Below are 14,890 nucleotides of genomic sequence, written 5' to 3'. Positions count from 1 at the left end.
TACACAGTAAGTCATTAAGAATAGACTGCTGGGCATCTGCTTTGACAGAAATTCTTGTGAAACATTGGGAATTAAATTGATCGTAAACTTAATTACGGGAACTTGGAGTAATTTCTGAAATGTGAGGCTTGGCCTCTTTACCCTGAAATGGCATTTGTATTAGAGAATCTGCGATCCGTGTTAACTGTGTCCAGTCTTGGGGTCCTTCTGCATTCAGTCTTGGGGTCCATCCCTTTGAGGAGTCAGGGTGCTCAGGGGCATGATGGGGAAAATAAGGGTTCTTGGGAAGAGAAGGTAGATGCGATGTTGGCCTCTGCACATTTGAAGGGTAGTTTTGTGCAAGAAAAAAAACAGTGTAGTCCCTCTCATCCCAGAAGGCAGAACTAGAAACAGGTACGTTTCAGATTTCAGCTCAACACAGCAAAGTACTTTCTGATGGTGCATGTCATCTAACAGCAGAAGGAACTGGCTGCCTTGTTTAGTATTGAGCTCTCCATCCCTGGAGGGGAACAAGCAGAGACTCAGTGTCCATTTGTCAAGGCTGTAGTAGGAAGGCTTTCCACTTGGTGGGAGGGGACTACATGTCTTCTGTAGTCCTTACAGGCTGGTCTGGTGTGAGATCTCTGTCTCTTGTGAGATGCATCTTTCTTTACCCTCCTTTTACTTCTTTCTCCCTCCTAGGCCGGAAGGTGGACGAGGGGAGTCCCGAAGGTGCTTTGCCGGCTCTGTCGTCACCCTCTGCCCCAGCTTCGCCTTCATCCCCCGCAGCTCACAATGGGGAACTGGAGCCCTCATTCTCCCCTAATGCCGAGCCCCAGATTGGGCCTGAGGAGGCCATGGAGAGACTGCAGGTGGGATGCTGGAGCAGAGAAGGGTTGGGGCCTGGGGACCGCTGGGAGTTTTTTCTCCAAAGCCAGGGTCCAAGAGGAAGAAGGCATCTTGGGAGTAGCATGGCCCCCTGGGAGGGCTTGTCCCAGACTGTCCTGATCCCTGCCTGTTTGTGCCCACAGGAGACAGAGAAGATTATCGCTGAGCTGAATGAAACCTGGGAGGAGAAACTCCGTAAGACGGAGGCCTTGAGGATGGAGAGGTGTGGGGGTGGGGCCCGCAGCTGGAGCCCTGGAAGGAGCGGGGTGGGGAGGGGAGGTCGGGCCCTGCCCAGAACGGGTTTGTGGGTCCTGAGGACAAGGCCAATATCCGCCTCTCTTTTGCCTACAGAGAAGCACTGCTGGCTGAGATGGGGGTGGCTGTCCGGGAAGACGGGGGAACCGTGGGCGTCTTCTCTCCAAAGAAGGTGAGTGAGGGGCTGAATGAGGAGGCCTGGGAGACTCTGGGTGCTGAGAGAAGAGGGTTGGGGTGGCAGGGTAGTGAGTTCTAACTCTGCTTTCTGAGGTCCCTGGATTGGCCCTCCATCATCTCTGCCCCCATTCCTGCCACCTGCTGTCTATGTTATCAGGCTGTCCCTGTCTTCTCCATCCATCTAGGGTCCGCAGAAGGATGCCAGGGAAGACCTAGGTATTGACAGACAGAAGCCCACACACGTGTGTGAGTTCACGCATAGCGTGTGTTTCTGGCTTCATAAGAAACTGGTTATGGTGGTTACCCCAGGGGAAGGCAGAGGCTGGGGAGAGTACAGGTTGATTGGGAAAGTGACTTTTCCACGATGTGCTTTTCTGTATCGTTTGGATTTTATACCCTGCGCATGTGACCTGCTTTTGGTGGCTCAGTGAAAAAGAATCCGCCTGCAATGCAGGAGATGCAGGTTCAATCCATGAGTCAGGAAGATCCCCTGGAGTAGGAAATAGCAGCCCACTCCAGGATTCTGGCTTGAGAAGTCCCATGGACAGAGGAGTATGGCTGGCTACTGTCATGGGATCAAAAAGAGTCAGATGTGACTTAGTGACTAAATAACAACAACCCTGTGTGTGTGGTACCTACTCAAACAAAACCCCAAACCTAAAAAATGAAAGTTTTGTAAAGTTAGCTTGGGAAAACAAGACTGTAAAGGAATAGAGGAAGAATGAGCACAAAATTGTAAGGTGTTGATTGGAAAGGCAGCAGAAGGTTTAAAGATGGATGTATCAGTGCAGCCTGGAGACTTGTGGAAACTGGTTTCCTGGAGAAGGCGGTTTGGAAAGTGTAGCCTGAAGGATGGATGGGGTGGTGGGAGCAGGGAAAACATGGGGCTGAGCAAATGTGGAATCTTGTCGCCAGAGTGGGGCCTTGCATATGCCGGTGGTGTAGTCAGAGCTCAGAAAGTCTCTGTGGTGAGGAAAGAAGGAAGGAAGCAGGGCAGGAGTGATGAGGCTCAGTTGGAGGAGGGAGGAATGATATTCAGAACCTGTAACAACCAGCACAGCACAAGGACCCACCAACCAGAGAGGATTGGGGCCAGCACAGCTGTACCGGGGCCGGTGAGCAGAGCAGGAACTTCCCGTCCCAGCGCTGGAAGGGAGCCATGCTTGTCTGGGCCTTGGTGGCAAGCATAATGGGACCGGGCCCTAAGAGTGACACACCCCCTCCAGGCGGTGGGTTATTGGAAGGAGACCCCTCCGAATTTCAGGTAGACGAGGCATCTGGGAGACTGAGCAAGCAGGGCCCACTGAACCGGGATCTAAACAGAGGAGAGGGGTTTGCCTGAGGCTCAGCCTGGGGAGTGAGAGAGCTGTCTGTGGGTGATGGAGGGTGGCCGGCAGTGCTGAGGGGTCAGGTCTGGGGCTAGGTACCTGGGGTTTTGGGGTCCCCAAGAGGCCTACACCTGGGAGGAGGGTCTGGAAAGAGGCTGTCAGTGTGGCTTGCCTGTCCATCACCTTGGGGTGCTGGGTACCTCTGGACCTTCTGCCACAGGGATGGACAGACTGACAGGGTTCTCACAGCACAGGATGCCACCTGCTCAAGCCTGGAACCAATGGGAGGGGCTTTTGTTTCATTCTTGTAAAGGTGGCATTCACATGTGGTGAGGTGTGTGGAGTGAAAAGGAAACCTTCTTCCCACCCTCAGCATGCCCTCCCAGAGGCGAGTCCTGTTAGCAGTATCCACTGTGTTCTAGAGGTCATCTCCACGCATGCAGGCGTGTGTGAGAGAAAGTCAGCCACATACTCAGGCACGCTTCTCTCTTTGCAGTAGCAGTGGTTCCATACCTGACATGTTATTTTTTTCACATAACAGTGCATCATAGTTCTGTCTGCCGTTGTTTTTTTTCTTCCCCACAGTGTCAGGATATTCTATTGTATAGACATCAAATAATTTTTTTTTTTTAACCAGCTTCCTACTGATGGACATTTAGGTCATTTCCCATTCTCTGATACTATAAACAATGTTATAGAAGATAGTCTTAAAAATAGTTTGTGGTCTGTAGAACAGATTCTTAGAAGTGGAGATTTGGGGTGCAACAGTCAGATTTTGATCTGTTTTGCCTCCAGATTATTAACCAAGCCCACTTAGACTCCCTGAGCAACATATCTGAGAGCCCACGTTCATTTACTGTCTTCACCTTTTTCATCTTTGCCAATCTGATCAGTTAAAAAAAAAAGGTGTCTTAGAGGAGGTAACTTTTGCATTTTCTTCTGGTGGTGAAGATGAACCCTTTCTCATGGGTTTAAAAGTCATGTGGATTTCAGAGAAAAAGCTGTTAGACTCACAGGAGAAACAGGTTTAGTGGGGGTGACTCCAGCCTAGGAAAGGTCCAGTGAAGAATTGGGTCTTTGGGGCCAAAGCTCCAGTTTGTCCTGGGGAGAGCCAGGAACTTTCGGAAAAACCCCCTCATTCTGGGACCTTACCCCAGGCCTAAGATCTTCTTAAGTTGGTCATCTTCAAACCTGGCTGGGAGCTTCCTTCACGGGGCCAAGATGGGAATGGGGAGCAGGACAGAACTGTGTGTCCCCCACCCCCACTTCGACCTGAGCAGCTCTCTGCTTATCTGCTTGATGTGTTAGGCCTCTCGGTAAGGTTTCATGTGAACAAAGGGTTCTTGGGCTGAACAGAGGTTGAAAAGCACTGTCCTAAATCGTGTCTCCTCTCCCAGGGGACAGATTGCTTTCTGCTTCTAGGGCCCATCAGTGTTTGGCGTTCCCAGGCAGGCCAGACACTGTAGGGTCGAGAGGGGCGGGACTGTCCTTCTGGAGAAGAACAGGTGTTGGAGAATGATTGATGAGGGGCCTGGTGGAGGATCAGACATCAATACTTATTGCACCCACCATGGACATAGCCTTGGGCTTCCTGTTCATGGGAACTTCCAGAGAAACATGGGGCCTCGACTGCTGGGTGTTTCCCCCTGTACCCTGTGCTTTCCGGCTTCCCTGCCTTTGTTCAGACCCCTCCTTTCTTCTGCGTGTTCACGTCCTCCTCATTGTCAGAGACCAGGTCCCATACTGCCTTTTCCATGAAGTTCCCCTGACTCGCCTGAGCTCCCATTGGTTTTCACTGCGCTCATCTTTGTGTATAAGCGCCTTCCAGGATACAATGGGATAAATGAATGAATGAGCTAAGTGAGGACATGAGAAGTTCAGAAAGTCTACTATGAGACATGCATTTCTCACCTATGATGGTGTTTCCACGCCCAATCTTATCTCCAGTTGTTGACTTTGATTTCCTGACTGATGGGACAGCAGCATTTGGGTTTGGCTCATCTCTGTGTCCTGCCTGGCACCTCAGTAGAGTCTTGTACCTAGAAGGGCCACAGTAACTCCTTGGAGAACAGGCAGGGGATCTTGTGTTCAGGTGGACGGCTTAGGAAAGCTTCGTGGAAGAGGTGGCATTTGAGACAGACCAAGAGGGACGGGAAGTGAATGATTATGATGGGTGGGGGTGGCGCGAGGAGGGAGGCTGTTCCAGGCAGGAGGACAGGCAGGGATGTAGGAGCTCTGCTTCAGGAGTGAGGGCTCAGAGTCCAGTGGGTGGGAGCTCGGAAGGGGAGAGGGCGCCCTGGAAAGGGGCTTGGGCTAAGTGAGCTGGGCCCAGCCATGGAGGAGGCCCAGAGGTGCAGGCTGCAGAAGCAGACTTGAGTCAGGTGGGCTTGAGCTGTGGGCAGGAGACGTCTGAACAGTCCTGTCTCGTTACCTCCCCTCACACCCCACAAGTGGCAAAGTGTATTTTGAAGGAAGAAATGATGAGCTTGGGGCCAGAGGGAAAGCCGGGCAAGGGCAGGTTGCTGCCAAGGTTTCCTGCAGGGAGACTGGTGGGGCCTGGGAAGCAGCTAGAAGGGTGGGGGTGTCCTGTGTGTGAGGAGAGGGTAGGGTGGGTCAGATAAGTGGCAGCAGGAGCTGGGAGAGCTCACCTGCAGAGATGTCTGCCAGAGTGCCTTCCCTCCCTCCTGACGGCCCTCTGCTGACTGCCGCCCCCTCCCCCTCAGACTCCGCACCTGGTGAACCTGAACGAAGACCCCCTGATGTCCGAGTGTCTGCTCTACCACGTCAAAGATGGCGTCACCAGGTAGCCTTTGCTCTGGGCCTGTGGGGCGGTCTCTCTTTTTGGAGGTTAGTTGCAGAAGGACCTGCCTTTCCTAGTGACCTCATGGGAACCTTCTGGGTCTCACGTCAGCTCTTTTGCAGCCCTGCTAGCTCTGGGATTCCTGAGAACCGGCTGAGCCTACCTTTGGTGGGGGTGACACGCCTCCTGGGACCAAACGAGCCCAGTGCTGGCATGGCTGGGTCCTGATCTCCTGGGGCAGAGAGCGGGTGGGAACTTGACCACCACGTTCTTACCCTGCAGCACCATTGCCTGGGCATCACTTAGTGGAACCTTCCCTTGGGGTCGGGGGAGTGAAGGGAAACATGACCCTGGCCCCACACTGTTGAGGGACAGTGCCCATGTGGCAGGTGGCTTCACTGGCTAATGCTAATGAACCCCAGGTCTCAGAGCCTCCTCTCTCACCTCCTGGAGGTAAGCGGGTGGGAGTGTTCCATCCTTTTCCACCAGGCTGTTCAGCTGTCCTTGGTGATCATCATGGTAAGGATATAGGAACCGAGACTGAGAGCATCCACCCCACTGTAGGTTCCCTTCCCTCTTTGCTACATAACAGTACATAACAGATGCGGGCTTGGAGCCAGGCAGATCTGAGCTCACACCCCAGTTTCACCACTGCCAGGCTGCCTGACTTTGGGCAAGTTACTTATGTCTCTGAGCCTCAGCTTCCTCTTCTGCGAAATGGGAATAATTATAGTTGGTTGATTGAGTCAGATGAGCGTTTTGGTTCGAAGGGGCTTGGCATATGTATGACTGGCACATGCTCAGAAAATGTCGGCCATTGCTTCCCCAGGGTCGGCCAGGTTGATGTGGACATCAAGCTGACAGGGCAGTTCATCCGAGAGCAACACTGCCTGTTCCGGAGCATCCCTCAGTCAGACGGAGAAGGTAATGGCTGAGGGGGTGAGAGTGGAGTGGCCAGACAAGGAGAGAGCGCTCCCTCATGCTGAATGCAGAGGCCTGGGTCGGGCTCTGGGAGTGTGGCCGTGTGAGAGGGACGTGTCCACCCTAAGAGGGGCTTTGAGCTCCTGGTCAGCCATGGGGGCCCGGCTGTGTGCACCCACCCTCAGGGTGCAGAGTGTTTACAAGGGGCAGGGGTAGTGAAGGTCCCCAAGGCAGAAACAGGAGACTGTGGCTCCAGAGGGTAAGATTTTGGGGAAGAGGAGATCCAGCCCTCTTGCTTGATTTTTTTAGCCTCAAATAGCACCTTGGTCATTTTTTATGAACACTTGTACTTTTTCAGTGGGATATCTGAATTTATCTCTGAAAACCCACTTACCTGTCCAGCTATGAATGCAAAAGTTCTAGGCAGTTAGTTGACGTGTGTATCCTTTTGGCTGTAAAACTTTCAGAGGTTTTTAGCTGTTTCTGGCCACAGCAGCAAAAGCTTTTAGGAATCACGAGCCCTCAGGTAGTAGTGTGTCTGACAGATAATACCACAACGCTCGTGGTGAAGTACCACTTAGGGTGTGTTCTGAGGTCATATTTTGTTCTGGTTCAGTCTTTTTTTTTTTTTTTTAAACGGACTGATTTGTATTCAACTGGGCCCGAGTGAAGTGGAACTCTGGGGAGCGAGTTGGGCAGGGAGGCTGGCCGTGTCACAGCTGAGTCCTTGGTGTCTGTGCTGTGTCACACCTGAGCTGTCTGCCACCTCAAGCTGGTGCTATGTGCCTCAGTGCAGGGTGGGGGATGGTGGGTAGGGTGGGGGGATGGGAGACGGGCATATCAGAACGTGTTTTAAAATAAGAAGAGATGTATTCTCGTGGCGTGCAGCTCAGGTTGAACACCTGCCAGGTGGGCTTCCATTCCAGTTCAGGGTCAGTGGATTATCGCCTGGCTCAGGTCCCCAGTGGCAGCACACGCTTCCGGCATTGCGAGCTGTGAACTGTTAAATCAGTTCAACCCAGTGAGTGAGTGCCGAGTTCCTGTTCTGCGGTTCCCTCAAGCTGTGTTCTGGGGTGATACCGAAACCACAGAAGGCCCTTGGAGCCAACCCACCCTTGAGGGGGAGCTCAGAGTGTGTGTGGGAAGAAGACAGGCACACGTTGGTTACATCACAGTGAACACAGCAGCTGTTCTGTGCCCTAAAGACGTTGTTTAGTCGCTCGGTCATCTCCGACTCTTGGCGAAACCATGGACTTTAGGCCACCAGGCTCCTCTGTCCATGCATGGGATTTCCCAGGCCAGAATACTGGAGTGGGTGGCCATTTCCTTCTCGAGGGGACCTCTCAAACCCAGGAATCAAACATGAGTCTCCTGCTTGGCAGGCAGATTCTTTACCATGGAGCCACCTGGGAAGCCCTCGCCAAAGATGGGGGCTGTGTAAAGGGTTAGTCTGTTTGGGCCTTTGCTCTTAACACCAGACTTAAGACCAAAGAGAGGCTGAGAAGAGCAGGCCACAGGGATGCAGTCGTGAACATGGAAGAATAGTTGTTACTTACCGTGTACTTGTATTGTCTCATCCAGCTCACAGGTGAGAGAGCTGAGGTTCCTGGGGTTGGGGAATTTGCCTGAGACCACACAGCTAGCTTCCCTGGTGGCTCAGATGGTAAAGAATCTGCCTGCAGTGCAGGAGACCCAGGTTCTATCCCTGCGTTGGGAAGATACCCTGGAGGAGGAAATAGCAACCCACTCCAGTATTCTTACCTGGAGAATTCCACAGACAGAGGAGCCTGGTGGGCTTTAGCACACAGAGTTGCAAAAGAGTCAGACACGACTGAGTGCGTCACACACAGCTAGCAGGAGAACTGGGTTGGGATGCAGCATGGCTGGCTCTAGGGCCAGAGCTGTGAGTCCTGGCTTCCTCAGTTCAGATCTCTGTGGGTTCACCTGGGTTCTCTCCTGGCCCCATTTCCTTCCATTACAACTATCACCACCCAACCCTGACTTTAGATTATTTGCTCAATTACTTGTTTATCGTCTTACCAAGTAGAAATGATGTCTGTATGAGAAGCAATTATGTTTTTTATCTCCTGTATTTCCAGGAGCTAAAATAGTGCCTGGTGTATTATAGGGGCCCAGTATATTTGTGGAATGGATGGATGAATTTGGGGTGTGGTGGGAAATAAGGGCAAAAGAGCCAGCTCATGGCCTTACAGTCATCTCATCCTGTCCTCTGCCACCACCTTCCATTGCTGGGCTTGGACCAAGTGATGTTTTATTACATCTGTCTGCCATCTTTTCCGTCATTTCTGCCCCTTGATCTGAGTTTCCCTTCGAGCATCAACTCAAAAGTTAGCACTTTCCCATGATCATTTCCAGTCCTCTGCCCCTAAGCCAAGTTCCTCTTTGCTATTTTTGTTCTCCTGACTGAAACGACTTAGCAGCAGCAACAGCAACAGTACCCATAGGCTCATCTTTGCTTTACGTTACCATTTGTTCTGGTTTCTCTATTCCTTGTAACGTAAACAACTCATTTTCGTGCATCACTGTGTTTGAGCCTTTCAGCCACTCTGTACGGAAAGACTTTGTTATCCCATTGTATAGCTCTGAGAGATCAGGTGACTGCTCAGTGTCCCTCCACTAAGGAGTCACAGAGTCTGGGTCTTTGAAATTCAGGGCCCCCTGACCATGGGGCACTTGTCCTTGAGGACAGGGAGCTGCCTCAGGCATCTTTGTGACCCACAAGAGGAGGGTTCTGTGATTTGTACAAGGAGCACCTTGATAGACTGTGGCTTGGGTTGACTTTAATCTCATCCCATGAAGATAGGGATCTGTGGACTGTGGCTTGAAGAGGATTAGTCAGGTAGCACTTTGCAAGCTGCTTCAGACAGAAGTGGGGCTAGGAGCCTGCCGGAGGAATCCAGACCTGGCTAGGCACAGTGTTGTTTGGGAAGGAGGGAGTGAGTTGTCGTCTGGATGGCATGAATGATAGACAGGGCCCACTGACCAGTTGGACCTGAGAGACCACGTTCTCTGAGAGTTCCAGGCTTGTTAAGCCACTGCTGGAGAGGCTGGTGGAGGGTGAACAGGCAGCACCCACCCCCCCCCACCACTGCCGAGGCTCGTGGGAGCTGCAGCTGGGGCTCTAACCCTCCTTCTGCTCTTCCTTTCCCATGCTGCCTGCCACCAGAGGGGCCATGGCACCCCCAACAGGTACTGGAGGGTGGAACTGGGGTGCATGTGTGTTTTGGAGGGGAATGCAGGGTGGGAATCTGTGACCTTACCCCTCTTCCCTTGGAGTCTGATCCCTCCTTCTTCTCTCTCCTTGCCTCAGTGGTGGTCACCCTGGAGCCCTGCGAAGGAGCTGAGACCTATGTCAATGGGAAACTTGTGACCGAGCCCATGGTGCTGAAGTCAGGTAGAGGAGGGTGTAGTGAGGGGCCTGGCTGTGCAAGGAAGAGCTTCGTGGGTGAATCCTGGGCAGGACTCAGAGATACATAGGAGACAGTGTGGGATACGAAGATCGACTGGGAAGGGGAGAGGAGCTAGGGTTTGGTTTGTCTTGCTGCCTCAGGGCAACAGGAAGAGGATGCCCAGTTCCTGACTTCCTGTGACTCTCAGGGACAGGGCAGTTCCCAGGGTCAACTGGGGGAGCCTTGGCTCTGATCGCCCTGGACTTGGGGTGAAGGGAGAGATGGTGTGTGGGCTCCTTTGATTGGTGGGCAAGGCCCCTTACACCTAGGGCGTGAGGAAGGGGTCCTGCTCTGGGGAGTGAGCCCGCATCTCCCTCCTCCCTCCTCCAGGGAATAGGATCGTGATGGGCAAGAACCACGTGTTCCGCTTCAATCACCCGGAGCAGGCACGGCTGGAGCGGGAGCGAGGGGTCCCTGCACCCCCAGGACCGCCCTCCGAGCCCGTTGACTGGAACTTTGCCCAGAAGGAACTGCTGGAGCAGCAAGGCATCGACATCAAGCTGGAGATGGAGAAGAGGTGCGTGGGGAGGGTGATCAGGCCCCAGGCCCTCCTGGCCATCCCGCCCAGGTCCTCAGCCCCCAGCATCCTCCTGTTGTTAGATGCCCCACTGAGGTGGCTCCGGAACCTCACAGCTTTGCCTCCCCTCCCACCCAACTCCAGGCTTCAGGATCTGGAGAACCAGTACAGAAAGGAAAAGGAAGAGGCTGACCTTCTTCTGGAGCAGCAGCGGCTGGTGAGGGGCTGGCGGGGGCATGTCGGGAAGGCAAGGGTTGGGGGGGCATGGGGTGCAGACAGGCTGGGGGGAGGTGGGCTGACAGCACTTCAGCCTGACTCCCACTGAGTCAGAGGAGGGAGTGGCTCTGGGCCGGGGGGTAGAGGTGGTGTCTAGGAGGAGACAGAAGAGAAATGTAACCCAGGGAAGAACCCAGACATCCCAGGAGCGAGAGCTCCTCCCAGGCGACTGGGGCTTCCCGGACTCTTGCTGATCCTGGGCCTCTTGTGTGATTTTTACCACCTGTGCTGTCACTTCCCTGGTGGCTCAGTGGTAAAGAATCTGTCTGTAGTGCAGCAAACGCAGAAGCCTCAGGATTGGTCCCTGAGTAGGGATGATCCCTCGAGGATCTTGACAACCCACTCCGGTATTGTTGCCAGGAAAATCTTGTGGACAGAGGAGCCGGTGGGCTACAGTCTATGGGGTTGCAAAAAGTCGGACATGAGTGAAGCGACTGAGCATGCACCCATGAGCTGTTACTTATTTAAGATTGTTCTTTGAGTAGACTTGCTTTTATTTTTACTATTTAAAATATGTATTCATTTGGCTGCACTGGGTCTTAGTTGTGTCACGTGGGATCTTTTGTTGCAGTGCACAGGTTCTCTAGTTGTGGTGAATGGGCTTAGTTGGCCCATGGCACATGGGATCTTAGTTCCCCAACCAAGGGTGGAACCGTGTCCCCTGCATTGCAAGGAGGATTCTTAACCACTGGAGCAACAAGAAAGTCCCTTGAACTTTTAAATCTTTAATCTCATCCTGAGTGATATATACATGAAACCCACACTGGCCATGGCTGCAGCTTATTAGCTATACTCACTTCCTCTGTGCCAGCCACCACACCACACACTTCAAGTACCTGTGGGGAGGTGCTGTCATCACCTGCGCTGTGCAGACAAGCGGAGATCAAGTCCTGTGCCCCGCACTGCACGGTTCTAACCACCGTGTTTCTGTGTTGTTGGGATGCACGGCCCTGAGGTGTCCTTAGCTGTCTCCCCACCTGTCTCCCTTCTCTCTGGCCCCAGTACGCGGACTCTGACAGTGGGGATGACTCCGACAAGCGCTCCTGTGAAGAGAGCTGGCGGCTCATCTCATCTCTGCGTGAGCAGCTGCCCCCAACCACGGTCCAAACCATCGTCAAGCGGTGTGGCCTACCCAGCAGCGGCAAGCGCAGGGCCCCCCGCAGGGTGTACCAGATCCCCCAGCGGAGGCGGCTGCAGGGCAAAGACCCTCGCTGGGCCACCATGGCCGACCTGAAGATGCAGGCTGTGAAGGAGATCTGCTATGAGGTGGCCCTGGCTGACTTCCGCCACGGGCGAGCCGAGATCGAGGCCCTGGCTGCCCTCAAGATGCGGGAGCTCTGCCGCACGTACGGCAAACCCGAGGGGCCTGGGGACGCCTGGAGGGCCGTGGCCCGGGACGTCTGGGACACGGTGGGCGAGGAAGAAGGTGGTGGAGGTGGAGGCGGCGGCAGTGAGGAGGGAGCCCGTGGCGCAGAGGTGGAGGACCTGCGGGCTCACATTGACAAGCTGACGGGGATCCTGCAGGAGGTGAAGCTGCAGAACAGCACCAAGGACCGCGAGCTGCAGGCCCTGCGGGACCGCATGCTTCGCATGGAGAGGGTCATCCCCCTGACCCAGGTAGGACAGGCCTGCCCGGCCTCTCCCCGCTTTCCTCCCTGCCTACTATCCTCCCCTGTAAGAACCGGAACCTCCCACTACAGAGTCCAACCTTCATTCTCCTCTGCCTTTAAAAGAATCTTATTGATGTTTAACATAGCTCTTCTCAGCATAGTTTGTGAATCATCTGCTTCACAACCACCAGGGCCCTAACTGAAAATGCAGATTCCTGGGTTTTGCCTCAGACCCACTGAAGCAGCATCTTTGGGCATTAGAAATGAATCTGCATTTATAACAAGTGCCCGGGTAGTTCTGAAGTGCAGTAGACTTTGAGAATCACTGATATAAAGGGTACAATCCCTTACGTTACCACTCAATGGGTGTTCACATACTGTTCACTCTTAGAACCACCCCTCTCCTGGGTGACCCTCAACTCTGGTGGCCGCTGTACTGAGCACTTCTCCTGTGTCACTGTGTAAATCTTCACAGTGGCCCCGTAAGCCATAGTGTTACCACCTACCCCAGTTTTGCATGTGTTCAGTCAACAAGAGTTGAGTGTTTACTGTGTGCCGGGCATCATGCTAGCTATAGGGGTTACTCACAACAGACAGAATTTCGGCTGTGTTCCCACTTGCCTGCTGAAGGGGGATGACAGGCAGCTGGTCATGACGACAGTCATGCTTGTTGAAAGCTTACAACTCCACATGCAACCCTTGCCCCGTCTCCTTGCTTTCCCCTCTCCAAACCCTTGGGTCCTTGCTGTTCCGTGAACTCCTGGCCTCAAAGCCTTTGAGCCTGCTGTTCCCTCTGCCGAGAACGCCCTTCCTCGCTGAGACCATATAGCTCACCCCTCACAGGAGGTGTTCACTAAAATGATAACCTTTCAGTGAACCTCTTCTGTTCTTTCATTGCCACTCCTCCCACCCTGGCCTCCTGTCCTCTCTCCTTGTTCTGGTCTTTTCCATGTGAATATATATTTTTGTATTTATATAAAATCTACAGCATGGTACTCTATATGCTATATAATATAAATAATATATATTAAATAACTTGAACACATACATTCAGCTTTTTATGGAAGTATAGCATACGTACCATGCTGTATGTTTGTCTCATTTGTCAGTTGTGTCAGTCCACTGAAATGATGGCAGGTATTTTTCTTCCGTTTTTACTGACTGCTGTATCCCCAGGGCATGTCATTTATTCAGCAGTATTTGCTGAGTGCCCGCTAGGTGAGGCTTGTGGAATTTCCCATGTAGTTTTATAGCAGCCCTGTGTCATAGGTACTGTCATTGTTGATGTCATCTTGCACGTGAAGACAGGCATAGAGGTTACAAGTCAACGACTCAGACCCACAGCTCGAAGGTGGCCGACCTGGACTGGGTCTGACCACCCGGCTCTGGGTCTGGGCTCCTAAACCAGTATCCCTCCAGCTTCCTCAACCCCAGGCCCCTCTCAGGACCCTGGACATCCATCCGCTCCAGGGCCTTCCCACGTATCCTCCTGAACCTGTATGTCTTCAGAAGGCCACTCTCCTCACGTACCCCCTTTCCTCTCACCCCTCCCCCTCCCAGGATCATGAGGATGAGAATGAAGAAGCTGGTGAGACCACGTGGGCCCAGCCCCAGGGGTCTGAGGCAGCGGAGGAGGAAGTCCCCAGTGACCGAGCGCCCCCTGCCCGGCCCTCCTCGCCACCCCTGTCAAGCTGGGAGCGGGTATCAAGGCTGATGGAGGAGGACCCTGCCTTTCGTCGGGGCCGCCTCCGCTGGCTCAAGCAGGAGCAGCTGCGGCTGCAGGGACTGCAGGGCTCCGGGGGCCGGGGAGGGGGGCTGCGCAGACCCCCCGCCCGTTTTGTGCCCCCTCATGACTGCAAACTGCGCTTCCCCTTCAAGAGCAACCCCCAGCACCGTGAGTCCTGGCCGGGGGCGGGGGCTGGGGAGTCCCCAGCACCACCACAGCCCCCTGAGGAGCTCACTCCACCTCCGGCCACCCCTGCGCGAAGGCCCCCAAGTCCCCGCAGGTCCCACCGTCCCCGCAGGAACTCCCTGGACGGGGGGGGCCGGTCCCGGGGAGGGGGTTCCACACAGCCCGAACCCCAGCACTTCCAGCCCAAAAAGCACAACTATTATCCCCAGCAGCCCCAGCCATACCCAGCCCAGCGGCCCCCAGGGCCCCGCTACCCCCCGTACACTACACCCCCGAGAATGAGACGGCAGCGCTCAGCCCCTGACCTCAAGGAGAGTGGGGCGGCCGTGTGAGCCCCACATCCTGGGCAGAGAGGGCCTGGTGGGGCCCCTCAGTGGGAGGAACACTGCTTCCCCAGAGGCAGGGAGGCCCTGGAAAAGAGAGAGAGAGAGAGAAGGTCCGAGTAGGTGATAGAAGACGTAGGGGTGACTGGGCCGGAGGCTGAGGAAGGACAAGGGCACGGAGCTGCCAGGAGTGAACCAAAGTGATGGAGAGTGATGGGAAGCTGCCTCGGGGCCCCCCTTGCAGGGGAGGTCCCACAAACGCTGCTAGGGTGGGTGGGGGGCTGGGGTGCTATGTAGTCAGTGTTTGACTTTCTTTTCAAGTCGGGGCAGAGGAGAGAACCTAGAGGAAAGTGAGGTCTCCCCGTCCTGGCCCCTGTCTGTCTGTCTGTCTGTGGTGGGTTTGTTTCCAGGGAGGTGTGGCGGGATCATAAGTC

At 54.1% G+C, this 14,890-nt stretch overlaps 1 protein-coding gene across 1 annotated transcript in view; it reads left to right on the top strand.

Annotated features, from left to right (window-relative positions):
* The window catches only part of KIF1C (kinesin family member 1C), a 21,748-nt gene extending 6,858 nt beyond the window's left edge, over positions 1-14,890 (top strand). The window contains exons 14-23 of the mRNA XM_068978643.1: positions 682-851; positions 1,011-1,090; positions 1,219-1,294; positions 5,351-5,430; positions 6,257-6,351; positions 9,680-9,763; positions 10,149-10,335; positions 10,480-10,552; positions 11,614-12,228; positions 13,782-14,890. Coding sequence (XP_068834744.1) covers positions 682-851; positions 1,011-1,090; positions 1,219-1,294; positions 5,351-5,430; positions 6,257-6,351; positions 9,680-9,763; positions 10,149-10,335; positions 10,480-10,552; positions 11,614-12,228; positions 13,782-14,465 — 2,144 coding nt within the window. The 3' untranslated portion in view covers positions 14,466-14,890. The remainder of the gene's footprint in view (positions 1-681; positions 852-1,010; positions 1,091-1,218; positions 1,295-5,350; positions 5,431-6,256; positions 6,352-9,679; positions 9,764-10,148; positions 10,336-10,479; positions 10,553-11,613; positions 12,229-13,781) is intronic.

Source organism: Capricornis sumatraensis, chromosome 8, assembly GCF_032405125.1.
Source record: "Capricornis sumatraensis isolate serow.1 chromosome 8, serow.2, whole genome shotgun sequence".
NCBI lineage: Eukaryota > Metazoa > Chordata > Mammalia > Artiodactyla > Bovidae > Capricornis > Capricornis sumatraensis.
Note: the sequence above shows the minus strand (reverse complement) of the source record. Positions and strands in the feature narration are given on the sequence as shown.